Source organism: Myotis daubentonii, chromosome 16, assembly GCF_963259705.1.
Source record: "Myotis daubentonii chromosome 16, mMyoDau2.1, whole genome shotgun sequence".
NCBI lineage: Eukaryota > Metazoa > Chordata > Mammalia > Chiroptera > Vespertilionidae > Myotis > Myotis daubentonii.
This window is the reverse complement of record NC_081855.1, coordinates 21,577,757-21,604,402: the sequence shown is the minus strand read 5'-3', so window position 1 is coordinate 21,604,402 and position 26,646 is coordinate 21,577,757. Positions and strand designations below refer to the sequence as shown.

Genomic DNA, 26,646 nt, shown 5'->3' with positions numbered 1-26,646 from the left:
TGCAGCCCTGGCCCCGCCGGCGCCCCCAGGGGTGCGTGTGGCTGGCTGTGATGGTGGATGTCCCAGCCCTCACTCCATCCCCTCTGTGGCCCGCCCTTGACCTAGATCTCTGCCAGCTGGGATGGACTTGGGCTCGGGGGCATCAAGCCGGGACTCCAGCCTGGTAGCTCTGGACTCCCACCCAGGAGCCTGCAGGGGACCCTGGGAAAGCAGAAAACCCTGTTGTCTGATGAGGGCAGGGGTGGGGTAGATGTCCTGGTGGCCCTGCTCTGTCGGGGATGCTGTGACCCCACAGGCCCCCATGGTGCAGTCTCGGGCCTGGGGGAGAGGAGGGGGTTGGGAACCGGCTCACCCGTCTTCATCCTCATCTCCCCAGCGACAGTGCATCCAGCAACCCCAAGACTGTGGACGGCGGGCACTCTTCTCAGGAGATCAAGTCTGAGACCTCGTCCAACCCCAGCTCTCCGGAGATCTGCCCCAGCAAGGAGAAGTAAGAGTGAGGGTGGGGAGCGGCTTCAGCCCCGCGGGCCCTGGACTAGGTCTCTGCTCCGGCATCTCCTGCTTTGGGGTCTCCGTGGAACGCACAAGCCGGCAGGCAGGGCCACGGGGAGCCACTCAGTCTGTGCGGGGCCTGCCCTGCCCGCAGCCCCTCATGTGACCAGGGCCGCCTTCCCGCCCCTGCAGGCCCTTCATGAAGTTGAAGGAGAACGGCCGGGCCAACATCTCCCGCTCCTCCTCCAGCACCAGCAGCTTCAGCAGCACGGCCGGGGAGGGCGAGGCCATGGAGGAGTGTGACAGTGGGGTAGGTGCGGCCTGGCCAACCTGGGCAGTGGGAGGCACCTGGGCCCACCGCCCTGGGTGTTAAAATAGCTCCTGTGGGCAGAGCCCCCTCCCGGCTCCGGGGAGAGCGGGGAGTATGGAAACAAGGGGACTGGGGGTGGCACCCCCAGCCGTCTCCACCCTCTGGGAGCGGTGGTTCGGGGTCTCCCTGGGGTGACAGAGGAGCAGCAGGAGCAGAGGGTCAGAGGTCAGGCTGAGCGTGTCCCTGCCATGGGGTTCCTGGCTGGAGAGGAGAGGGCTCAGCGCTGCAAGGGTGTGGTCAGGGGCACTGCCTGGGGGTGGAGGGGAGCCAGGGCTGGAGGCAGCAGGAGGAAAGAGCGTGTCCCAGCGGGCAGTGGGAGGCAGGGGCCGCCCGGGTCAGCTGAGGGTGGGCCCGCCTCGCTCACCCGGCCTCTCTCCCCAGAGCAGCCAGCCGTCCACAACCTCGCCCTTCAAGCAGGAGGTGTTTGTCTACAGCCCGTCCCCCAGCAGCGAGAGCCCCAGCCTGGGGGCAGCCACCACCCCCATCATCATGAGCCGGAGTCCGACAGGTCGGTGTGCACCACGCGGCCAGGGCAGGGCTGTGCCCTGAGCACTGTTTGTGGGGCGCCAGCCCCAGGCGTCCGGAACTGGCCAGTCTCGGTCCAACCCCAGTGTGAGGCCTTGAGCTCTGCTTCCTCACTGCATCTGCTCATCAGCCTCCAGGGCCTGTTCTTGCCCTCTCATTACTCACGGGAGCAGAGCTCAGAGAGGAGTTGGGACTGTGTGAGTCGAAAGCCGAGGTTCTTTCCACGGACCTCTCTCCTCCCCATCACCGACTCGGCCCCCCATCACAGCGATGGTCCTCCAAATGCAAGGGTACCAGGTGGGAGAGCGTTGCAGGTGGAGGCCTGCAGGGAACTGAGAGGCTGTGATCTGGAACCACATGTGGGTCAGTGGGGCTGGAGTTCACAACGGTGACAGGGGACAGGTGAGAGAGGAGACAGTGTTAGGAGCTAGGGCCAGGGTGATGGGGGACAGGTGAAAGAGGAAACAGTGTTAGGGGACAGGTGAGAGAGGAGACAGTGTTAGGGGACTGGGCCAGGGTGACGGGGCACAGGTGAGAGAGGAGACAGTGTTAGGGACCAGGGTGATGGGACAGGTGAGAGAGGAAACAGTGTTAGGGGACTGGGCCAGGGTGACGGGGCACAGGTGAGAGAGGAGACAGTGTTAGGGACCAGGGTGATGGGACAGGTGAGAGAGGAAACAGTGTTAGGGGACTGGGTCAGGGTGACGAGACAGGTGAGAGAGGAAACAGTGTTAGGGACCAGGGTGATGGGACAGGTGAGAGAGGAAACAGTGTTAGGGGCCATGGCCAGGGTGACAGGGCACAGGTGAGAGAGGAGACAGTGTTAGGGACCAGGGTGATGGGACAGGTGAGAGAGGAAACAGTGTTAGGGGACAGGGCCAGGGTGACGGAACAGGTGAGAGAGGAAACAGTGTTAGGGGACTGGGCCAGGGTGACGGGGCACAGGTGAGAGAGGAAACAGTGTTAGGGACCAGGGTGATGGGACAGGTGAGAGAGGAAACAGTGTTAGGGGACTGGGCCAGGGTGACGGGGCACAGGTGAGAGAGGAGACAGTGTTAGGGACCAGGGTGATGGGACAGGTGAGAGAGGAAACAGTGTTAGGGGACTGGGCCAGGGTGACGGGGCACAGGTGAGAGAGGAGACAGTGTTAGGGACCAGGGTGATGGGACAGGTGAGAGAGGAAACAGTGTTAGGGGCCATGGCCAGGGTGACGGGGCACAGGTGAGAGAGGAGACAGTGTTAGGGACCAGGGTGATGGGACAGGTGAGAGAGGAGACAGTGTTAGGGGACTGGGCCAGGGTGACGGGGCACAGGTGAGAGAGGAAACAGTGTTAGGGACCAGGGTGACGAGACAGGTGAGAGAGGAAACAGTGTTAGGGACCAGGGTGATGGGACAGGTGAGAGAGGAAACAGTGTTAGGGGCCATGGCCAGGGTGACGGGGCACAGGTGAGAGAGGAGACAGTGTTAGGGACCAGGGTGATGGGACAGGTGAGAGAGGAGACAGTGTTAGGGGACTGGGCCAGGGTGACGGGGCACAGGTGAGAGAGGAAACAGTGTTAGGGGACAGGGTGATGGGACAGGTGAGAGAGGAAACAGTGTTAGGGGCCATGGCCAGGGTGACGGGGCACAGGTGAGAGAGGAGACAGTGTTAGGGACCAGGGTGATGGGACAGGTGAGAGAGGAGACAGTGTTAGGGGACTGGGCCAGGGTGACGGGGCACAGGTGAGAGAGGAGACAGTGTTAGGGGACAGGGCCAGGGTGACGAGGCACAGGTGAGAGAGGAGACAGTGTTAGGGGACTGGGCCAGGGTGACGGGGCACAGGTGAGAGAGGAGACAGTGTTAGGGGACAGGGCCAGGGTGACGAGGCACAGGTGAGAGAGGAGACAGTGTTAGGGGACAGAGCCAGGGTGACGGGGGATAGGTGAGAGAGGAAACAGTGTTAGGGGACAGGGTCAGGATGACGGGGGACAGGTGAGAGAGGAGACAGTGTTAGGGGATAGGGTCAGGGTGACGGGACAGGTGAGAGAGGAGACAGTGTTAGGGGCCAGGGCCAGGGCTGCCCCTGGTGAGGATTTGGGCTTCATCCCGCAGGCAGTGGAAGCCATGGGAAGGTCTTAAGTCTTTGACGGTTCTTAAGTAGAGAAGCGCCATCTGGGGTTGAGAAAGACCATTTTGTGGCTGCAGCTGGCCCAGGAGGAAGGATTGGTGGGAGCAGGCGCAGGGGGGAAGATCAGCGAGGGTCACAGTGAGTGGTGAGGGGTGATGGGCCATGGAGTGTGGGGTGATGGAGCATTGGATTCAAGAGATGCCAAGGAGGTAAAATCTTTGGGGCTCAGTAGTGGGGGCTTCAGGGAGAGCAAGGAGTCTGGGCCTCTTGGGGCTCTGGGGTCCCTGCAGTTGGACAGAGTAGGAGGAGCCGGCTCTGGGGAGAGGGTGAAGGGTTGGCACCTGAGGGGCATGTAGGTAGACGTGCCTGGTAGGCACTGATGGGCTCTGTGGGTGCCTGGAAGTCAGAGCCTTGGTCCCACCCTCCAGGAGGGCAGCACAGCGGGGTGGGGGGCAAGCACAGGACCCTGGGGCCACCACTTATGAGCGATGTGACATTGGACACGTTCCTCAGCCTTTCCATGCCTCAGATACTGGAAGAATATTTACTCAGTTTTCTGTGCTATTCACAATGCTACACATACACTTTCACATTGAGTCTATATTGCTAATACATAGAGGCCCAATGCTCGAATTCGTGCACGGGTAGGGTCCCTCTGGGTGGCCTGCGAGGGGGAGGGGGGACGAAACCTGCAGTCCAGCGCCTCCTGCAGCTCCTACCTGCCGCCGCTCCCACTCATCCCAGGCCTACTGTGCCTGCTGCGGGCTCGCGCCCAGTCAGTCCCGATCAGGAGAGGCTGCCACAGCAGTGCTTGCCAGCCATGAGCCCTGCGTCTAGCACCCTCCCAAGGGGAGTGGCCTGTGGGATCTGGCTGAAACCAGCTCTCCTACATCCCCCGAGGGGGGTCCCAGATTGTAAGAGGTCACAGGCCAAGCTGAGGGACCCCATTGGTGCACGATCAGGCCAGAGAGGGACCACGGGAGGGCTCCAGGGCATGTCCGGCCTATCTCGCTCAGCCCTGATGAGCTGGACCCCAGCAGCAAGCTAACCTACGGGTCAGAGCATCTGCCCCCTGGTGGTCAGTGCATGTCATAGCAAGTGGTTGAGCAGCCTTAGCATATCATTAGCATATTATACTTTGGTTGTTATACCGTTTGGTTTATTTGCATATTACCCTTTTATTATATAGGATTCTCTCTATTAGTTTCTGAAGTCTCAACAACAAAACAGCAAATCAACTTGATTTGTAGCATTTGCTGATCTCAAACCACCAGTGTGACTGGCGTAAATAACCTTAAATGAATAGGGAGTGGTAAAATGTAGTGAAATAACAAGGAAGTGATGACTTTTGAGTATTTATTACCTTTGATGAATATCACTTAATTATAAGTTTATACTTAATTTTTTTTAATCCTCACTGGAGGATATTTTTTCCATTGATTTTTTTTTTTTTTTTCAGAGAGAGTGGAAAGGAGGGAGGAAGAGAGAGAGGGAGGGAGAGGAACATTGATGTGAGAGAAATAACATCAATTGGTTGCCTCCCACATATGCCCCAAACTAAGGCTGGGGATCAAACCTGCAACCCAGGTACATGCCCTTGACCAGGAATCAATCAGGCTGACACTCTAACCACTGAGCACACCGGCCGGGGCTAAGCTCGTGACTGTGTGTGTACAACCAGCTCACAACATTTGTAAAAATCTAAGGGTTGGCTCTTGTGAATTGCTGCATCAGCTAGAGCAGTGGTCGGCAAGCTGCGGCTCGTGAGCCACATGCGGCTCTTTGGCCCCTTGAGTGTGGCTCTTCCACAAAATACCGACTTCTGCGCACGGGCCACGAAGTTTCAATCGCACTGAACATGCATACCGCATGTGGTATTTTGTGGAAGAGCCACACTCAAGGGGCCGAAGAGCCGCATGTGGCTCGCGAGCCGCAGTTTGCTGACCACTGACCTAGAGTGTCTCGTGGAGGGGAGGCGTCCCTTCTGGCCTCCCTGCCCAGTTCCCCAGCAGCCCATGACCTCCACAGCCACACCCTCTTCATGGGCATTCTTCTTTTTCCTAGATGCCAAAAGCAGAAATTCCCCGAGGTCAAACCTGAAATTCCGCTTTGATAAGCTCAGCCATGCGAGCTCCAGTGCGGTAAGGATCTAGGGGTGTGGGGGTGGCAGGGGGAGCCTCCCGCACCCCACAGTCCAACCTCCTCCAAGCCAGCCTTCCTTCCCGGGGCACCTCACAGCGGGGGGAGGAGCCTCTGGTCCATCTGGGGGTGAGGCTGTTGGTCCCGCGTGGTGCAGGCACAGCCCGGGGGTCGCCAGCCACCTCTGCCCCACGTGCTATGTTAGAGCCACGCCCTCGGACACACACAGATGTGAGGTGTGAATGGTTGGCTCCCGGGGCCTCAGGTCCCTCCCTCAGGTCCCTCCCGAGCTCACCGGAGAGTTGAGAGCTGGGCGCACAGAAGGTGCCGTCGGTAAGGGTTGTGCTGTCTAGTTTTATAAAACTCTCGCCTGGATTTTTCTTGAAACAGGGTCACTAATGCGAAAGAGGAGTCCTTCGCCTGTCAAAGGTGGGTCAAGTGTTTGTCCTGCTGTGGCCACGGGGCCTGATAGCCCGACACTGTCCCGAGACCCTGAGGGCTGGGGAGGGCCGTCGCCTCTTCTGAAACCTCTGTGATGGGGCCCAGGATGGGAGGAAGGCGGGCGGCCGAGGTGTGAGGGGAAGGGTTGTGTGGATCTGGGCCAGACTCACCGAGTTGGTCTCCTTGCCCCAGAGGAGCCTGGCTGGGGCTGCAGCCCAGAGCTGCTTCCTCTCCTGGAGGGAGAGGCCTCCGTTTGCCCCCTGCCTTTCTGCCATCAGCGGCCTTTCCCAGGGCTCTGGGCTGAGCTGTCCTCCCTGAGTGTCCAGAGATGCCTCAGCACCCTGAACGCTGCGCGGGTGCCCCGAGGGAGGACGCTGCTGGCAGCCACAGCCGCCGGGGGCGGGCAGGAGTGTGTGGTTTTCAGCAGGTCGGGCCTGGGCCCAGCTGCCCCCAAGGCCCCTCTGGCTTCCCCTCGGCTACAGGGCTGCAGGGCTGAGAGTCACAGTTGGAACCAAGGGGAGGGGCAGAGCTGAGCCCCTTTATACAAACCTGATCTGTAGGAAAGCAGGTGAGCTGGGGGTGCCGGCACGCTCAGCTCCCATCCTGCACTGCAGACCCTGTTCACCAGGTTCTTGCCGTGCCCACCTGCTCGGCTGTCTGACGCCGGGCACCCTGTATGGGCCCCTCCTGTCCACGCATATCCATGGGCTGTGGCCCTGGACACACGTGTCTGCCCTTCCTCCCTTCACCCAGTGTTTGATTGCCTCCCTCCTTCTTGTCTCCTCCAGGAAAGCCCCGATTCTGTCTTGGAGAAGGCTCCTATCCTAGCAGTTTGGGGGTGCCATTCACTACTCTGACCGTCACCGGCCTGTTGCTCCATCGGCCACCTGCCCACCAGACCAGCTATCTGTCCCAGTGCCCCGACCGGCACAGCCCTGCCCGCTCCTTTGCCAAGACACCCTGCGAGCCCCTCCCCATCTCTGGACAAGGCCTCATTCCTCCAGGCTCCCCTGCTCCTGACCCCCCATGTGCTATGTGTCTGGGTCATCTGTTACCTTGTTTTTGTCTGCAGCAGCCAGCGTTGGGTGAGCAGGGATCTGGGTACTGGGGACTCAGAGAGCCGAGAGGCAGAGCCTGGTGGGGTCGGGGGGTGGGGGGATGGGGGGATGGGGGGCAGAGGCCCAGAGGGGACTGCGCCTGGGGAGGGGCAGCGCCAGGTCCTGGCAGGCAGGCATTTTGTGCTGCTGGAGGGAGCACCTTTGCAGGAGCCGAATCTGTAGCTCCTGGAAGATGTCCTGGTAGAAGTCGGCTCTGTCGCTCCCAACATCTGTTTGCTTCTGTGCTAGGAGCTTCTTCCCCATCTGCTGCCAGCTGCCAGGGCCTTTGTCCCTACTGCCCGGGCATGGCCGGGTGAAGCTGCGACGGGGCTGGGCACGTGGGAGTGGGCGCCACACTCTTCCTGGCAGCCTCAATCACACAGGCTCCTGTGTGGTTGCTGTGGGCGAGGCCGGAGCCAGTCTCTCTCTTTGAGCAGATGCTTTTCCCACGAAGGGCTGGGCGCCAGGAGAGGAGGAGCTGGGAGGGAGCGAGGCAGCGAACGCCTGGGCCTTGGCTGGAGACCCTGAGACCCAGGCCAGGATCCCTGTCCCGCTGGTGGCGGAGGCTCGTAGGTTTGTGGGGAGTCGCTGCAACCCACCTCTTGGTGAGAGCGGGGAGGTGAGGTGAGAGGACTCAGGTGTGGTCAGGCCTTGGTCTGGGTGGAGAGCTCAGGTGAGGGGAAGGGGTGGCCTCCTTCTGCGTTTATGTTCTGGCATCTGTGGGAGACCCAGTGCTGCCTGGGGGCTGTGCCCTTTGGCTCTGTCGGGCTCGATCCCACCCTTTTGTGCCGCCCCCCCAGTCTCCTCTTCGCCTTCCCCGCTGTGGGGCTACAGGCAGCTGTCACATCGGTGGGATTCCTGCAGCCTGGGCCCCAGCTGGTGCAGTTGAGACACCTTCTGCCAGGGCCCCTCAGCCAGAGCCACCTCCCCGGGGAAGAGCCGGCGCAATACTCTTCCTCGCGGCTCTCTGTGGGCAGCCCCCTCCTGGCTGCTCACCACCCCCTGAGTCTTCGTGTGGTTTCTGGGTGTCCTCCAGGTACAGCGGAGTCTGAAGAGCAGACCCTGGAGGTGCTGCGGTTCCAGGTGCACCTGGGCCCTCACGGGCGGATGACAAGGTTTCCAACCCGACGCTCTATCTGCAGCGGGTCTGGGCTGATTCCCGAGTCGAGGCATAGAAACGTTACCCCAGCTGTTGTGACGTTTCCCCATTGCTGTAGCAAGGAGAGCCGAACCTCGGGCCCTCGTCCCCCACTCACGTGGACCCCGGGGGATCCTGTCTGCAGGCTGGTGGGCCTCTCCCCTCACACTGTCTGGGAAACGTGTTTACTTCAAGGCCTAGCCCTGTAGAATGTATTCTAGTTAGGAGGTCAACACGTGTCTGGGTAGAGGGATTAAACGTTCCTGCAGCAGCACTTGCTGCTGCGACGAGGCCGGCAGGTCCTGGCAGCGTCCTGTCGGCTGGGTTCCTGAAGGAACTTGGAAGGTCGAACTGCATTTCTTTAAAAACAACCCCAGGCTTCTGGCTTGCTTCTCTGGAGAGCTGGTGTTTGCAGCTGCTGGGTGGTGGTGCTGTGTTCGTGGTCTGGGGGGTCCTCTGGGATTTCCAGGTGGTCCCCACTCTGTTCCGCTTGGGAACCTCATACCCACCTTCCCCCTCTGCTTGCCCCCCCCCCACCCTCCTGTAGCCCCCGCCTCCAGGGAAGGACTTGTTCCTGCCTCTGAGCCCGTGGCCAGGGTGGCCGGGCAGGTCCTGGAAACCGAGAGGCACAGGTCTGCCCCAAGAATCGCAGGCCTGAGCAGTGGGCCTGCCCTCTGCTAACGGGGATGCCTGGGAAGGATCTGAAAGGTCCCTCCCTCTGTGTCTGCATCACCATCTTGGACAAGTCCATCCTGTAGCTTCCAAAATGTACATGGCCAGGGCCGAGGGGGAGAGGAGAGGAGAAGCAGGACCCGCAGTCCCCTCACCCCCCCCCCCCGCCACCCCCCCCACCCTCGGGGCCACGGGGGAGGCAGCCCATGTGCCTGGACAGTCTCCTTGCATCTGCTCTGGCCTCGGATGTCTTTCCTGTTATTGCTGTGCCCGTCTTGGGGCTCATAGATGTGCTGAAGCCTCCTGGGTCCTTGTGACTGGACTCGTCCCAATGGTGCTCCCGCTGGTACCCCAGGGGCCTGTGTGTGGCCCCCCCGGACACAGGAGAAGTGTTTCCCGCTCACTCGCGCCTCTGGCTGCGGGAACTGCCTGACTCACGGAAGAACTGCCTATCGGCTCTGTAGGCACCCAGCTGCCTCTGCTCAGATGATGCTTAAAAACGGAGGCAGGAGGAGCTTCTGAGAGGTCTCAGCTGGAGTTTCTGACACGAATGGAACCCGGTGTTTCTGGAAAAGGATTCTGTGGTTCAGCCTTGTCAGGGGCATCTTGCTGTCCACGCCTCCCGGGCTGCTTTGAGCATCGGATGCAGCCCAGGCCACTGTCCAGGGGAGAAGCTCCGCCCCCGAGAGGGGCCTGACTTGCTTGAGGTCACCTCACCGGCCAGCGGCCAGCGGCAAAGCTGGGCCCTTTCCCGGCACCGCCTACGCGGCTGCTCAGCCAGTGGCTGCGTGTGCTGGGCCCCGAGTTGTGGAAGCCGGTGAGCTGGGGCCTGGGCACCGGCTGGGAGGTGCGAGCCGCCCAGGGTGCTGGTGGCTGTTCATCGGGAGGGATGTCCTCTGGGACTTTTCAGCGAGGGCCCGGGGCTCTGGGTGCAGCTCTGGGCCCCGGAGACGCGGCGGGAAAGAGATTTCAGTGGCTTGGTCCTCAGTGACATCGGCCCTTCAGCTCCGGTGTGTGAGGGGGGACGCAGTGATCCGAACCTCAGTTTCCCCTTTTTAAGTTAAGGAAAGTGTAAAAGAAAACGCTTTGATTCTCCCTGATCCTTAAAGCACGGTGGTTAGTGGAAACGTAGACGCAGGGGACCAGGCGGGCGGGAGGGAGCCTGTTTGGGTTTCTCGCCCTGATGGTTTAAGGGGCCAACGCAAACACTACCTTCTTCATTCAGTCGTGAGGCGCCAGTGGCAGGTCTGTGGTGGGGGGATGGTTGGGGTTCAGGCAGATCTGAGGGCTGCAGGTGTCTGGCAGGGACCTGGCCGCTCAGGACCCCACGGCTCCTCCCAGCCTCTGGCTACCCCTCCCTCAAGGGCCAGGGTGGGCCAGTGGGGTTTGCCCCGCCTGCCCCGCAGCCTGCCAGGGGCGGTTGGGGCATTCTCTACAAGCTCTGATACCTGTTTCATCACGAGCCCCTTGCCCCACCCAAACCCACGGGTCCCCCCTTTTCGCTGGGCCAGGGGCCCCTGGGGAGGGGAAGGAGACAGCCCCCAGCAGGGCCAACCAATGACGGGGAGCCCTGCCTAGGGAGGTGCTGGGGCAGGGCTCTGCTCTGTGCCTTACCAGCCCCGGGGAGAGGGTGTTTGGCGGGAAGACTGGAACTTCAACGCTATTGTCTTTGATCTTGTGACATTCCGCTGGGAAGGCTCAGCCCCCCGCCGCCCCCCCTCGCCGCTCCTTCCTTCGCATGTGCGCCAGCGCTCCCTGTCATGCGCGCCCCTTCCACCCGCGTGAGCGCCTCCTCCGGGCGCAGAGCCCACGGGGTGCAGCGTGGACCCGAGGACCCACGTGGTGGTGACTTCCCTTCCTGCCCTCTTCGTGGGGGGGGGGGGGCTTGTGGACCCTGACTGCCTATGTCATGTAAATAGTGTACATTTAATTTATTGCTATGGTAGCACATTGTATTTGTTAATGTATAAAACAAATTCTAAAAGGTTGACAAATGTATATTTTGTTGCTTAAATGTGTCTTTGCAGAAATTGACAATAAATAACATATTTTGTGTCCATCAGTGTTCAGACTTCTTTGCTCCCCCCAACCCTCCCCCCCCAAGTGAGCATCGCCTTTTAGCTCACCAGAGGTTGAATACTGGCAGCCCCCCGGGCCATGGGGGGCCCGTTGATGTGATACTTTAGCCTAAAAAGTGTTTTAAAATTTCCCGATGAGTTGCTGATGTTTAAGAAACTGACTATAGCCCGGCCGGCATGGCTCAGTGTTGGAGCGTCAACCTATGAACCAGGAGGTCACCGTTTGATTCCCAGTCAGGGCGCGTGCCTGAGTTGTGGGCTCCATCCTCAGTGTGGGGCACGCAGGAGGCAGCCAATCCATGATGTTCTCTCATCTCTCTCTCTCCCTTTCCTTTCTTCGGTGAAATCAACAAAAATATATTTTAAAAAAACAAACAAAATACTGACTACAAAAATTTTTTGAAAACCTAGAAAAATCACAGAAAGTTCCTGCTTCTGTTACAAATCCGATGTGGTGTCCACGCCTGTGGCGTGGCAGGACTTGCTCAGAGCTCACAGAGGCCCCGGGGTGGGGCCTGTGCACCGTAGTTCCCGCTGTGACACCTGGAGCGTCTCACCCTTTCCTGCTATTGCTCGGCCTGGCCCAGGCGGGCATCTGAGCCTGAGACCCTGCTCGTCACCGATTTGTCTTCAACCTGGGGCTTCCCCCTTCTGCCCACTTTCTCTCCAGAGTCCCAATGTATTTCTTCAGGGATTCTTTCATGATCAAGTGCCCTCCCTCCTATCCGCTTTAACTTCTGAATGGCCACACTCTTACACAGATACACTTTGTTTTATAATGTTTGGATTTTTTTTTTGTGTGTGTGTGTGTGTGTGTGTGTTTTCTTAAGAAATCTGAAGGCAAGGAACAGGCCTTTATTTATTGGGACTTGGTTGTGTGATCTGGGGCAAATTTCTTTTTAAAAAAAATATATTTTATTGATTTTTTACAGAGAGGAAGGGAGAAAGATAGTCAGAAACATCGATGAGAGAGAAACATCGATCAGCTGCCTCCTGCACACCCCCTACTGGGGATGTGCCCGCAACCAAGGTACATGCCCTTGACCGGAATTGAACCTGGGACCCTTCAGTCCACAGGCCGACGCTCTATCCGCTGAGCCAAACCGGTCAGGGCTTGGGCAAATTTTTTAACCTCTTGGGTTTGCTTTTTCTTTTATGTATCCTTGGAAAAACCATCTACCAGGGGAGCAGGAGGAGAGAAGTGAGTTTATAATTGGGTAAGAGCTTTGAAAAAACCGGCAAGTGTTATTCAAGCACCAGCGGTTCAATGATGATTGTTATTATAATAACAGGAACAGCAGCTGACATGTATTGCCTGTTACCATGAGCTCAAGTGTTTTACATATTCAGTCAGTTTTCCTGTAATGTGACATGTTCGTTCCTAAAAAATCACAACGCTATGCAAAGTTGTGCAAGGGGGAAAAATAGAGCTAGGGACATAACACTTACACATGTTGTCAGTGACACATAAAAATAAAAATCAATTCACCAGCCCTGGTTCGTTTGGCTCAGTTGGTTGGAGCGTCCTCCTGTACACCTAAAGGTTGCTGGTTCGATTCCCTATAATGCACCTACCTGGGTTGTGGGTTTGATCCCCGGTCGGGGTGCATACGGGAGGCAATTGACCAATGTTCCTCTCACAGCTCTCTCTCTCTCTTTCTCTTTTCCTCTCTCTCTAAAAATCAATGGACATATCCTTGGGTGAGGATTACAAAAAATTCATGGTTGGTAAAGGCCTGTGGGGGGGGACAGGGGTGGGCTGGAGGGAGCCCATGGGGGGAAACGGGGAACATTTGTAATTCTTTCAACAATAAAGATGAAAAGAACAAACAAAAAACTTGCTTTTAGATTTGGAAATTGTGTTTTTGAAAATTATCAAGTATATTCTATTGTAATTCAAATAAAGCAGACTGCTAATTAAAAAAACTCATTCACCACTGAGTGGAAACGGTAGCACAGTTTTACACCTTAGAGCAGTGGTTCTCAACCTTCTGGCCCTTTAAATACAGTTCCTCATGTTGTGGCCCAGCCATAAAATTATTTTTGTTGCTACTTCATAACTGTGATGTCACTACTGTTATGAATCGCAATGTAAACATCTGATATGCAGGATGGTCTTAGGCGACCCCTGTGAAAGGGTCGTTCGACCGCCAAAGGGGTCGCGACCCACAGGTTGAGAACCGCTGTATTAGAGGAAAGACCTGCGAGAGGAAATGGGGAAGGAGCTGGAGACTGGCCAGAGAGCCCTCAGGCTGTGAGGCAGGCCTGCCCCTGGTGAAGGATGGGAGAGCCATGGTGGGATGGAGGCATCTTTGCTATCAGTCCAGTTCTAAGAAAAATCCAGCAAGGCTGCTTGCTGGGGCGGCGGGAGCGGGGGTGGGGTGGGGCTGGGGGAGGGGAGGGGTGTAGCCAAAGTTGCCCATCGGAGGAGTCCTGCATATCCCAGAATGGGCCTCCATCACTCTGCCTGCCACGCGCACTCGGCGGGGTGGGGGTGGGGGGCGAAGAGGGGAGGGGGAGAGCAGCCTGTGGGGCCTGGCAGTGATGTGAACACAGGGATGGGTCTCAGAGCGTGGCAGCTGGGGCCATTGGTCAGCCCTGCCCCCTGCCGTTGGAGACCCGAGAGGCACAGTCTCATGGTCGCCGTAGGAACCAGTTTTGGTGGTTGACGGTTTCCCCTCCTTTGTAGAGAGGCCCTCACTCGTTTAGGGGGAGTCCAGCCCCCTTTCTCCTGGTTCTCTCTACCTCCAGCCCTTGGGCGTGGTGGGCATGCCAGTGCTGCTGCTTTGTCACAAGTCCTCTGCCACGGGCGATGGGGCTCAGGCTGGACCATCTCCCGTCCTCAGCTCCTGCTCCGAGGGGTCTGCCCTGCAGCCTTGGGCTAATGGCGGGAACGTCAAGCCCGCCGCCTCCCTGGTGTCACTCAGCCCTCAGGACGTGCCCTCACCCCCACCTCCCCAGTGGGTAGCGATGTCTGCTGTGCGGTGCCACGTCCTGACACCCTTCCGCCTCACCCGGAGCCTCCTTCCTCCTGCCCCCAGGCCCTGGCAGCGACAGGCGGTCTTGGCAACGTTAGACAATCCCACACATGACCCATGGGGGGTGGTGTTTGGAGGACCCTCAATGGTGTAGGAATAGAGAGACATGTCAGATGTTCCCCTTCCCTGCAGAGCCAGTGCCCCTCCCCTACGGCCTGGAAGGAGGCAGGGTTTGGTTTTGTTGCCGGTTCTGATGAAATGTGTGGACGGGCTCCAGGGCTGGTTCCTGTGACTCCCGCGGTTCCCTGAATTTGAAATGTGAATTGGGTGGCTCACTGCTATGGCCCATTCAAACATCTGCCCTCAGATATGTAATGGTGTTCCCATGGGGGGCACTGCTCATGGGAGCCAAGGTTATGTTCCAGAGAGGAACGCTGAGACCGAGTCATGCCACCTAAGGCCAGTGTTCCTCGGAAGGGGACGTGTGACATACATATGGTCTCAGAGAGGAGCAGAGAGGGAGAGAGAGACATCAATGATGTGAGAGAACCATTGATCTGCTGCCTCCTCCACACCCCCTCCTGGGGATCAAGCCTGCGACCCGAGCATGTGCCCTGACTGGGAATTAAACACGACCTCCTGGTTCGCAGGTCGATGCTCAACCACTGAGCCACACCGGCCCGGCAGTTCCCACTTCCTTAGGCAGAGATAATACCTGCTGGAAACATACCTGGAGATAATACCTGGGGAGCCTTTGTAGAAGGTCACCCCCAACTTCAGACCAGCCCTCTCCACTCTCAGAACAGGATGCCCTCCCAGCTGTGGAGGGAGGCCTTCTCCTCTAGCAGCTCAGCCTCCGGGCACATAGGAATTCCTGGAGTGATGTTAGCATGCAGATTCCAGAGGCTAGAACTCACTGGACTGGGTGGGGCCCCCGGGCCTGTATTCTCACCAGGCACAGGAGGGGTTCTGCTGTGGCCCTTCCCTTCGGGAACCACTGATGCAGTGTGCAGGCTCTAGGTAAGCCTCTCTCTCGTTACAGTGGTCTCAGGCCCAGTGAGGAAGTGGCGGGGGAAGTGAGGGTGCAGGGGGGTTGAAAGATGCCGGCCCCCACCTAAGGGGACTGTCATAATCATTGTCACACAAATGTCTGTCCCAGCGAGACACGAGATCTTGCAGGAAGATGAAAGGGAGTCGCCAGAGAGAACAGAATAGAGAAATATGCACCAGGCAGAAAGCTCGCAAGGAGTAGTTTCAGAGGAGAATGGGCTATGGCCGCGTGGATGACATTACAGGGCAGCCTGTAATGGAGACACTGGGAGAAAAGATGAGCATCATGCAGGAAGCAGAAGGAATTTGGTGAGAAGGAAAATCAGATACTGAGAGAATCAGAAATTAAATGGAAATTTAAACTTGAAAACAGCTAGAGCCCCTTTCTTCAAATCAAAACTAAGGACCAGATGAGAGATGGGATGTGAGGCTGCAGAAACCGACCTGCCGTCTAGGGATGAAATCGCTGCTGGGAAGAGCTGAAGACACCCAGGGTGAGGCGCGCCCGGCACTAATGATGTCAAAGGCAAACGAATCTTGTAGCTCCAGCAGGCGAAGACTGTGGTTGATGGATTGACTCCATCAAGTGGGTGGATAACATGAAACAGCCCCTGTGAGGGACGCATACACAGAACTGCAACATAAAGGGGCCCACATGAAAACACGCACAGGAATGACTGGAGAGATGTAGCAAGACTGTACTATGGAAAGGTGTGTTTATGAGAAAGAAGGTAGAGAACTTGTTCAAATGATCGGATCAGATGAATTTTAGTAGTCTCCTGCAAGACATTGTATTTAAGAAATTTAAATAGAAGACTGACAAGGAAGTCTTTATTTATACCTTTGCTCTAACATATCCATCGGCAGGTTTTACAAGAATTTATCACTAATAAGGAATCTCAGAAAATGTCCAGGCAAAACAGACAAGGAGGCCTAGATGTCATCCAGCTACTGAGAGTGCAATAATGAATATAGCAGAAAAAGAATTTAACTTCTTTAATTATAGAATTTTCCCCTAGGGAAGAAAGTTTCCCCAAACTGCAACAGTTAAAATTCCAGCAGATACAAACAGTTATAAGCTATTACAAGGACTTGGCGATGATAAAATTATCTAAGATTTCAATTCAGTGACTTGTTGCCAGCTTGTATTGCTTAGGCGGACTTTGTGGCAGGGCTTCAAGCCAGCTCCAGCTAGTTTAAGCTGACAGAAAAGGAGGCATTCATTCAAAAGAGGGGTGTCTTCTGGAATCCAAGGGCAGGGGTGCAGCTGAGCCCCCGGAAGGACAGCGAAGGTCCTCTCTTGCCTCCGTGTTCAGCTTTTCTCTGTATTTCTTTTCTTTCTGTTGGGTGGTTGGTCTTTTCCATACGGGTTTGAGATCATTTTTTGTTTACCTTTATTCTCGCCCTGAAGACCGGCTGAGCTGGTCTCAGCACCAAGTTTTCCTTTCACCGCCCAGACTGTGGAATGGATCCAATCATGTTTCCCTTGTCAACGGGCACCACGTTCAACTTTGCCAGCAGAGGGCGCAAGAGGCACGTTGCAGGAGAAGGGCTCTGTTTCTGGTTCTGTGCTTGCTGGGCAAACTCTCGGACACAGGCGCATGCATGAGGCTCAGGCCTGGCTCCTGCAGCCTGGGCAGCGCATCCAATCCTAGGTCCCTGCGGCTCCTTCAGTGTCCGGCTCCTGCGGTGCCCGACAGCCAGCAGCAACCGGGGGGCCAGCCACTTCTCTGGGCAGCAACCTCTTCCTGAGTCCAGTTGGTCAGTAGCCTCCGAGTTCACTGGGTGAAATCTGATAGTTAGACAAGAGGGTGGGGGCTGAGGAGCCAGTGAAACGAGGTTCAGGTGGAGCAGAAGGAACTGTGTGTGACGGAAGATCGCCCAACCTGCCTCTGCAATAACATCGAGAGAGGGCAAAACGCAAACACACACAACAACAACAACAACAACAACAACAACAACAACGAATCGTGGCTGATGCCTCGAGAGGAAAAGCAGTGCAGGTGGCTGCGTTCACTCACTGAGTTTCCTTTCTCTTGGTGGCTTTCTAACGGCTACACAGAAACTATTTACAAAATTGGATCCAGCTTTTCTCTATGTTTTACTGAGATAATCGGTCTTCTGCAGAAATCGAGCATAGCCAGAGCAGACCTATTGGCAGGACTCAGAGTTTCAGGAACTCTTGGTACTGCTGGTGAGGATGTATCCATCCAGCTAAGAACACAGGTAAGTCGTGTCCCAGACATTCTACTCTAAATTACAGACTCCAAGGATATTTTCACAGAGCCACAGGGACCCTACAATTATGTTTGTTTTGTGTGGGACAAAGCATTTGTGGTGGTAGGGACTTGGAGGCCATATGAAGGGAGGGTTCACGGTGGCTTCACATCGCAGAGCAAAGGCGGCGCAGGGGTAATAAACTAGGTGGACGTGGAGCAACAGGGATGCCCTCTCCGCATCTGAAGGCTGCTGTGTTGGATCGCAGGAGGCAGGGGTCCCGTCCTCTACTACGTGACTCACACAGAACCTGATTGGCTCACTTGGACTGTGTTCACTTAGCTTTTTAAATTTTAAATAGTTTTATTGATTTCAGAGAGGAAGGGAGAGGGAGAGAGAGAGAGAGAGAAACATCAACGATGGGAGAGAATCATTGATCAGCTGCCTCCTGCACGCCCTACACTGGGAATTGAGCCTGCAACCTGGGCACATATTCTGTCTGGGAATCAGATCAGGAATCGAACCGTGACCTCCTGGTTCATAGGTTGATGCGCAACCACTGAGCACATCAGCCGGGCTAGTTTTTAATAGTTTAGTAGGACAATGCAAAGTATTTTCTATTTTAAGAATAAAAACATGAAGCCAAGAAATCAAAGCCTTCACTTGAGATTCAGCAGTTGACCATGAAATTGAGGACCATGAGAAATAAAAGGAAGCTCTGAATGAAAAGTAGCAATTATTTTATCCCATAATATTGCGGCACATGGAAGCGGAACACTGAAGCTTACACTGTGCGGAATCTTGTGACATTCAATTTGGAGCAACCATGAGATATTTCACACTTAGTTCCAGCACATATTCTCTATGATCTGACAGTCCTTTCCTGGGCAGGCGTACCAAAGAACCCACCCAACAGGTCCGTAAGGGGACATGTTGGAGGATGGTGGCAAGGTGTGGGGGGCACTCTGGGTGTGGATCAAACCCATCAGCTCTTTTGGGAAGTTCTGTTCCTCCCCACACTGTTCCCTTTGCACTCGTTCCACCTGCAGAACTGAGCTCACCTTTCAGGACCCCATTCAAAAGCCCCCTGTTCTGTTAGGCCCTATGAATCTCCCGAATGGTTTTTGCTGCTTCTTACAGAATCCACGACAGCTTTGCATCACTGTTTTCAATGCCTGTATTGTTCTGATAATATTGCCGTACTGCCCTCCCCACAACTGGGCAAGGAGCTGCCTGAGGAGCAGGGTTCTGGCACATGACAGACTCACTGAGTACTCATTGGATGCATGAAAAAACAAATTGCAAGAAAATGTGATCAGAGGCCCTGGCCCAGTAGCTCCGTTGGTGAGAGCATCATCCTGATACACCAAGTTTGCAGGTTCGATCCCCAGTCAGGGCACATACAGGAATCAACCAATGAGTGCACAAATAAGTGGAACAATTGATTGATGTCTCTCTCTCTCTCTCTCTCTCTCTCTCTCTCTCTCTCTCTCTCCCCCTAAAAATCAATCAATAAATTAAAAAATGGGAACAGAACTTAACAAATTGTCCCAGGGTCAGAAGTTCTGACCTCCAGTCGCAGCTCCACCATAACTCTCTGTGTGATTCGGGGGAGAGACTCATTTCATCTGTTTTGGTTTAGCAGAGTGTCAATGACCAATAAGAATCATTCCCCACAGGGTACTCAACTCTATCACATGAGATAAAGGCTGTAAAAGTGCCCATCAAATGTAGTGAGGTAATACTGCTCATCTAAAGTTGAGGAAATCAATGGAAGACAGGTTAGCAATGTCCAAAGGTTGGAACTAGCATGAGTGTTCACTGAGAATCAGTGGACCTGCCTTGTAGTCAACACTGTCACCAACAACCTTCATAGTATTGAACAAGTCCCTTTTTCTCTGGGCCTCAATTGTTTTACGATAAGTTACAGGTTGGGAATAGATTGTCCCCGAAGAGCCATCTGCTTTAAGGATGTGACATTCTTGAGACCGAGGACAATGGGACTCTGGGCGGAACTGACTGATGAGCATTGGGGCAGGGACCCTTTCTGTCAGGGCTGTCCCTGGGAACCCAATTTTTGTTTGACTTCATCTCCCACCAGCACATGGACAAAGCGTGGTTTTAAGTGCCCCCTGGCGTCCACGGTGCAGAATGCTGCAGGGTTTAACCAGCAGCAGGCAGTTCCTGAACCCTGACTGCCACCTGCACCTGGACAGAAACTCCACCTGCTCCACACGCTCTGAGCAGCATTCGGAGCATCTCCTCTGCTGGCCCACAGCACTGAAGAGGGGACAGGGAATGTCCCAGGGCCCGGGGTCCACACTCATCTCCTCCACAGGCACCGCTTCCAAATCTCAGGGGTCAGAGCCTCTCTCTGCCCTCAGACCCTAGGCTCTGGTTCAGCTGGGCTTTTTCCTGAGGCTCTTCTGTCTCTCCAGAGCCCAGCAGCCATTCTTTCTCACGCCCCAAGGCTGAACAAGGTTGTGGAGACGGCCTGGCTTCTCCTTTTACATCAGTCCTCTTGGGTGCTCTGAACCCCCTGGTGAGGATGGACTACAGCCTTGTATGGCACCCGCCATGGCACAAGCGACACTGTCTCAGGACAAATGGGTATTCACTGTGGACCACACCCAGGGTCCCTGCTCTCAAGGAGATCAGCCCTGTAGGTTGACACGGTGAGAAAGGAAATTTGAATCGAGTCTGATGAGACCTACCACTGACCCTAAGGGCCATAAGCACTGAGAACGTGAGCCCATCATGGGCATTGCACTGGCTCTCTTTAGGATGAGATTTCTAAACCAGAAAGATGAATAAGTACTTGTCTAACCTCTTCATCCTGATTTCACAATGGCAGCCGATGAAGGCTTGTGAAATTAAATGAGGTCTGGGAATCAGGGGGGCAGGTCTACCTTAGAGGCCCATGGTGACGGCAGTGCACTTGCGCGCACTAGCAATGGGCCTGGAGGGGCAGCCGCCTGCCTTCGTGGAGCGTCTCCTTACCTTGGAAGCTCAGAACTGTGGTCTCAACAGAAGCTGTTTCCTATTTCAAATTATTCTTTTCAGTTTGGCTCTACTTTCCAGGGTCCTTTCTAAGTTTCACAGCCATCCTCCAAACTGGAGGCAGAGGGTGTTAGAAGTGAGGGGTGGGTGCTGGAGGGAATGGGGAGGAGAAAAACGGGGGAGACAGGAGGGCAGGGCCAGGGCCTGGTGAGGGACGACTGTGCCAGTGACCTATTGGTGAGTGTTACCCCACACTAGAGACTTCACCAACACACACTTATTAGCTTACACGTCTGTGACGAGGAATCCCGCAGGGCTCAGCTGGGACTTCTGTGGTCTCACCTGAGGCAGGATCTGTGTCACTGAGGGTCTGAGCTCACTCAGGGGAGGGGGGCCTTCAGGATTCGGTTTGGATGGAAGGCCTCACTTCCTCTCTGTCTGTTGGTCTCATTCAATGCCAGGCCATGTGGGTCTCTCCAGATAGCAACTCACAGCACAAAGGCTTATTCCTCAGGAGAGAGAGAGAGAGAGAGAGATAGAGAGAGAGAGAGAGAGAGAGAGAGAGAACACAGGTCAGAGTGAGCAAGTGGGTAGGCACTGAATATTTAAAAAAATTTTCAGGGTGGGAAGAGACCAAACAAAGAACTTGCACGCATATATGCATAACCCAGGGGCACAGAGAGTTAGGGTGGTGAGGGCCTATTGTCTTCACCAATAGGGTGGGGGGCAGGGATTGTCTAGAAGTGGTCAATTGGGAAAAAAGGGGACATATGTAACACTTTCAACAATAAAGATTAAAAAAATAAATAAAATGAATTTGCTTTAAAATTGTCCCCCCCCCTAAATTGACTGTAGGCAGAGAGAGGGAGAGGGAGAGGGAGAGGGGGAGAGAGAGAGAGAGAGAGAGAGAGAGAGAGAGAGAGAGAGAGACATCAATGTGTGAGAGAAGCATCAATTGGTTGCCTCCTGTATTGTACCCCGATAGGGATCAAACCCACAACCTTGGTATGTGCCCTGACCAGGAACTGAACAGCAATCCTTCAGTGCACAGGATGATGCTCAACCACTCTGGCCGGGCCAGGCACTGACTTTTAGAACCAAATCATGGAGGTCATGTTGGATCCCTTTGCCGTCTTCTGTGGAGTCACTACTGACACCCACACTTACGGGGAGGGCACACATTCACACCACATGAGGAAGGTGCAGACCATGGGCAGTCACTGAGGAGGGAACCGGTAAGCCGAGAGGTCCATGCCTTGCCCAGGATCACAGACAGTCAGAATGCAGAGCCTGAGATAAACCCAGCTGTGTCCGCAAAGTGGGGTCCTAGGTGCCCCCAGGTTTCCTCAGGGCTCTGGAAAAGGCTGTGCTGGTGGAATCGTGTACAGACATGGAGATGGCATGGGGGAGACGGTGGGCACTTGGCAGCATCTACAGTATTTGTTTGAAAAGGCTCCCGGATCTGGAATCACGAAGGTGCACCTCTGTCCACAAACCACCCGCATTGGAGAAAGCTGGGCCCTTTATGCTGAGCGCATGCTTAAGTAGTTGTGGATCACACCCTCATTGGATAATTGGGAAACAGAAGCCAGTAGTCAAGCAGGGATTGGCCAGGGTACATGACATTCACAGTCCAGAGTTCAAGAATGCTCAGGCCTTCCAGGCCAAGGCTCCCACCTCCCACAGAGTTGGTCTGGAAATTAGAAATCCTGACACACTGGGCAGCTCCTGCCTGTTCCTCCCTATGTGGAGGCCGTTTTCTTCTGGGATCCAGAAAGCGGGCACTGGCACATACACACACACACACACACACACACACACACACACACACACTCTCTCTCTAGATGTGATGACCTTGGGTGGGATTAGAAGAAAAGCAGACACAGAGGAGGTGACAACAGGAAGGAAAAAGAGGTTGGAGGCACGACCTACATGTGACTGTTCTCCTCCTACTTTACAGCTCCTCCCCCACAGGAGCCTGAACAGCCCTAAGAAGCACTTGCTCCATAACCCACTGTGCAGGCAGGAGAGAGACGGGCCTGACAGGCACAGTGACTTATCCAGGATCAAGAAGAGGTAAGAATGAGGGTTTGAGTCTGTACCCAGGTCGGCTTCCTCAAGTTGGGACCCTGGCTGCACCCGGAGCTTCTAGGGGGCTGGGCAGAGGGGTGTGCTGGTGCCACTGTGTACAGATAAGGTGTTTCATGGAGAAGAGGGGTCTGCAGACAGCAGCCCACAGGACTACTTGCAGAGCTGTCATGAGATGAGGGGACTCAGGGATGACAATCCCAGGTATGAGGTCACTATCCAATAGGACTTGCAACCCCTGTAACCAGGCAACCACATCTAGCCCACCAGGCAGCTCACTTGCCAAGAGGCATTTGCCAGAGCAAGATGTTTTCTTGGTGTGCTCCCCGTGATTGGTTCTCTCGCTTCCGGAGACCCCGCAGTGAGAGCTTTTTCGGACGGCTTCGATGTTTGCTCAACCGTCGTTCCCGACGTATCTATCCACTTCCTAGCTTTTGGCCTCAGGTAACACAAGGTGACCGGGGTCAGACCCATTCAGGCCAGGCCACCTCTGTGCGCCATCCCTGTGCAGCCCACATCCCCTCCCCTTCATGTGTGGGGAAGAGGGACCAGAAGGGAGAAGCCTTGGGGGGGGAACAGCTTTCGGGGCAGTGGATCACCTAGAGGTCCTGCTGTGATCAGACCCCAGGACAGGGCAGGCAGGTGGAGGTGGGGTTCCAGAGGGGTCCCTTATGTGTGCCAATGGGAACCCTAGCCCTCAGACTGTCACACCTTTTCCTCCACAGTGGAGGTCTGAGTGCATCACGGTGTGTGTGTCTGGAATAGAGGGTCACATGGGTTACAGAACCAGCAAAACAGGGCTCAGAGGCTTTTCTCCTGGTGACTGGGAACTGTCTTTCCAGTTCCCATTTCCAGTCCTGAGCTCCGAAGAGGAGAACGGAGAGGAGCTGACTGATGGAGTCCTCAACTCCATGCCCCTGGAGGAGGCACAGTGGCCCCATACATCGTCCAGCGTGCAGCACGGCCGCAGGGTGAGTGCAGGGGCTGAGGTGACCCAGACTCCAGGGTCCATGTAGTCAAAGGGAGCCCTGGGTTCCAGAAGCTGCCCTGCTACTCCCCTAGGTCCCTCCTAGAGTCCAATTTCCAAAGGAATCTGGGGCCCGTATCCTTCCCACAACCCACTCTCACTGTCCAGCCCCTTTCAGATGAGATGCAAAGTCACTGCCCACAAAGTTTTAGGAATATCAGAAGAGAGACTTTGCTCCATTTCATGTCATGCTCAGTAAGAATATTTTTGCATTTTTCTATAGACTCCCCCCCCCTTTTAAAATATATATGTCACTGATTTTTTTTTTCACAGAGAGGAAGGGAGAGGGATAGAGAGCCAGAAACATCGATGAGAGAGAAACATCGATCAGCTGCCTCCTGCACACTCCCCACTGGGACGTGCCTGCAACCAAGGCACATTCTCGGGCCAGAATCGAACCTAGGACCCTTCAGTCCATAGGCCAATGCTCCATCCACTGAGCCAAACTGGCCAGGGCCAAACTATCCCTTTTTCATGCCCATCTCCATATGTCCATGTTGGCCTGAAAATCCTTACACACCTTCTCCCACTCTTACACATCATCATGATTAATAGGGATGCTTTTCCCAAAAGGACACGGCGCTCAAGGTACCAAGTCTGTTGTTTTGCCATTTGCTGCCCTGAGGACCACATCCCTCTGGGCCCTCCAGGTCAGGGGTTGGGGCCTCCCTGGGCTGCACAACATACCGGGAGGGGTACCTGTTATCAGGGCTGGCTATCTAGCTGTTCACTGCTGTGGGACCTGGACGCGATCCCCTCCTGTTGTCATGTCAACAGTGCTGCCCTGAACACCCCACTTGTCCTAATATCCAGACCCTCTCACCCCAGGAAAAGCCTCTGTGTTCCCATCTTAGAGTGGGATGTTCTGTCAGAAATCCCAGGGTGATCTTGTTAACACAGGGAGGTGCTGTCCATCCTCTGCTAAGAAATGAACAAGACACCAATGTGTCTCATCATAACTCACCTCCAAGTCTACGTTGCCTGCCGAGAACCTTTTCTCTTGTCCATGTAGAAACATGGAAACCTGTGCAGAATTTTTATGAGTTTATTTGAGCCAAAGTGTAGACAATTGCGGTGAAGCAAAATCTCAACCGAAGGAGATAATTACGCTGCGGAGAATGGAGCTGTGCACCTCATTTTATACAATCCAATCAAAAGTGGACACTTGTGTGGGTCCCATGAAATGCACTGTTGATAGATGAGGGAAGCAGGAGAAAGCATAGCTGGGAAACTTCTGTCATTGGATAAAAGGTAAAATGATAGACACGCACTTCTTTCACTGAGGTGTGTGCAGGGTAGTTAACAGTCAACAGGGAACTCGGTAACAATGAGGGATGTGTGGTCTCTGCAGAGAGCAGAGCGGTGCCTGTGCTTTGAGGGGTCTGAATAAAAAGAAAATTACGTTGACATTCCAAAAATATGTTGTTACTAGTGGCCTGGTGCACGAAATTCATGCATATTAAAAGGGAATTAATTAGAGGCAATATTTTAATATTGCTATTTGCCCTTTCTCTATAATAGAAGTGTCAGAGATGAAAGGAAATCAGTAAAATGTATATGAAAATCTCCCTCCTATCACAGTCTGGGGCGTGCAGAGGGACCCAGAGTCAAGTCCCCGCCCACCCAAGTCAAGTACACGCCTCCAAATTGTGTAAGACCCAGACCCAGCTGGCCCTACTCCTGTCAAGCCCCACAGGGCAGGGGGTGCAACCTTAGGTCCCCTATCAAACCCCACCAGGTGGGGGGCATGGCCTCAGGTCCCCTGGTGCAGCCTCAGGTCCCAGGGCCTGGTGCCGGGGTGGTAGACATGGTCTCAGGTCCCCCGTCAAGCCCTGCCGGGCGAGGGGCGCAGCCTCAGGTCCCCCAGCACGATGGCGTGAGGGCACAAGGGCATGACTACCATTAGCATATTAGCTCTTTCTTTATAGGATAGATTCAAAAAGACAATAGACAGGCTCAGTTAAGATAAAGATTGATCTTTTTCAGCGAAGATGACAGCCTAAGACACCACTGCTTTGAGTTAAAAAACAACCAAACACTTTAATTTCAGACCATCTTTGTGGTTACTTTAGGTCTCTAAGTATGCAAGGCCGCCAGGTTAGCATGAGGTCCCTGCAATCACCCCTGCCTCACCCCTTGCACCAATCACTGAGTGCTTGGGGTTCGGTCTGAGCTGCAGCCCCCAACCCACCTGGCAGTTCATGAGCTGCCTCTGATGGCATGTACCCCTCTCCCAACACAGGATATAAATCAGACCCCCATCTCGGCACCCGCGGGCCTGGACAGCATGCCCGCCGCACTCAACACCCAGGTGCCCATGCACGTGTTTTCCACCTGGGAGGTGGAATGCTCCAGCCCCACCTGCCTGCCCAGGCTGTGTAGCCTCAGCTTAACCAAGCTGCTCATCTACAAGAAGCTGGAGAAGGAGCTCAGCGCTGTGGTGATCAGTGTAAAAATTCAGGGCTGCAAAAAGATCTTGAGGTCGGACGAGATTCTGCTGCCCCCTAGTGGTCATGTGAAAACCGACCTGGCGCTGACCTTCTCCTTTCAGTATCCTCACAACCTAAACAGAGCAAGAAACAAGCTGCAGATCCTGCTGCAGAAGAAGCAGCGTATGAACAACCAGACCACCCCGGGTTACCGGACACTCGCCATGGGCACCATCAGCATGGCTGAGGTAATGCAGCGACCGCTGGAGGGTGGCCGGATGCTGAGCCTCCATAGCACCATCACGGAGGCCCCGGCCCACGTGGCTGAGGTCAACATCGCCTCCCTGTCCAGCCAGCCCATCGACCCCGAGGACAGCACCCAGCAGGCCGGCCCCAAGGCTAAGTCCCGGCTTCATTATTCAGAGATGGAGTATGAAGTATTCTTGGATCAGCAGGGCAACTCTGATCCCGAGCTCGGCCAGGACCAAGAGGAGGAGGACTTCGACTTTGAGGAGCCCAAAATGCAGCGCCAAAGGGTAGGAAGATCGCAGCTCACCATCAGGCAGCAAGATGCTAACGATAAAGTTGGGGCGTGGCTGCGCAGGTTCCCAGAGTGGGAGGAAGACCGGGACCTGCAGCCAGAGTCTTCGGAGAATGTCTTTGCGGTGGAGGACTTGGATCTGTTGTACGATTCAATACAGAACAGTGCCAGTGGCCCATGAGACTGTCCTCAGGACCCAAAAACGGCTATTGAGAAAGGCTCTCACCATCAACACCTGCCCTGCCTGGAAGACAG

At 55.2% G+C, this 26,646-nt stretch overlaps 1 protein-coding gene across 15 annotated transcripts in view; it reads left to right on the top strand.

The window, feature by feature from the left end:
• Positions 1–11,040, top strand: part of RAP1GAP2 (RAP1 GTPase activating protein 2) — a 216,144-nt gene extending 205,104 nt beyond the window's left edge. For 13 of the 15 annotated variants that reach the window (XM_059669104.1, XM_059669102.1, XM_059669114.1 and 10 more), the window contains 6 exons: positions 377–490; positions 685–802; positions 1,244–1,370; positions 5,561–5,637; positions 6,026–6,064; positions 6,865–11,040. In XM_059669104.1, coding sequence (XP_059525087.1) covers positions 377–490; positions 685–802; positions 1,244–1,370; positions 5,561–5,637; positions 6,026–6,034 — 445 coding nt within the window. In that variant the 3' untranslated portion in view covers positions 6,035–6,064; positions 6,865–11,040. The remainder of the gene's footprint in view (positions 1–376; positions 491–684; positions 803–1,243; positions 1,371–5,560; positions 5,638–6,025; positions 6,065–6,864) is intronic. The other 2 variants (XR_009449111.1, XR_009449112.1) reach the window with 2 other exon arrangements.
• The last annotated feature ends 15,606 nt before the right edge of the window (positions 11,041–26,646 follow it).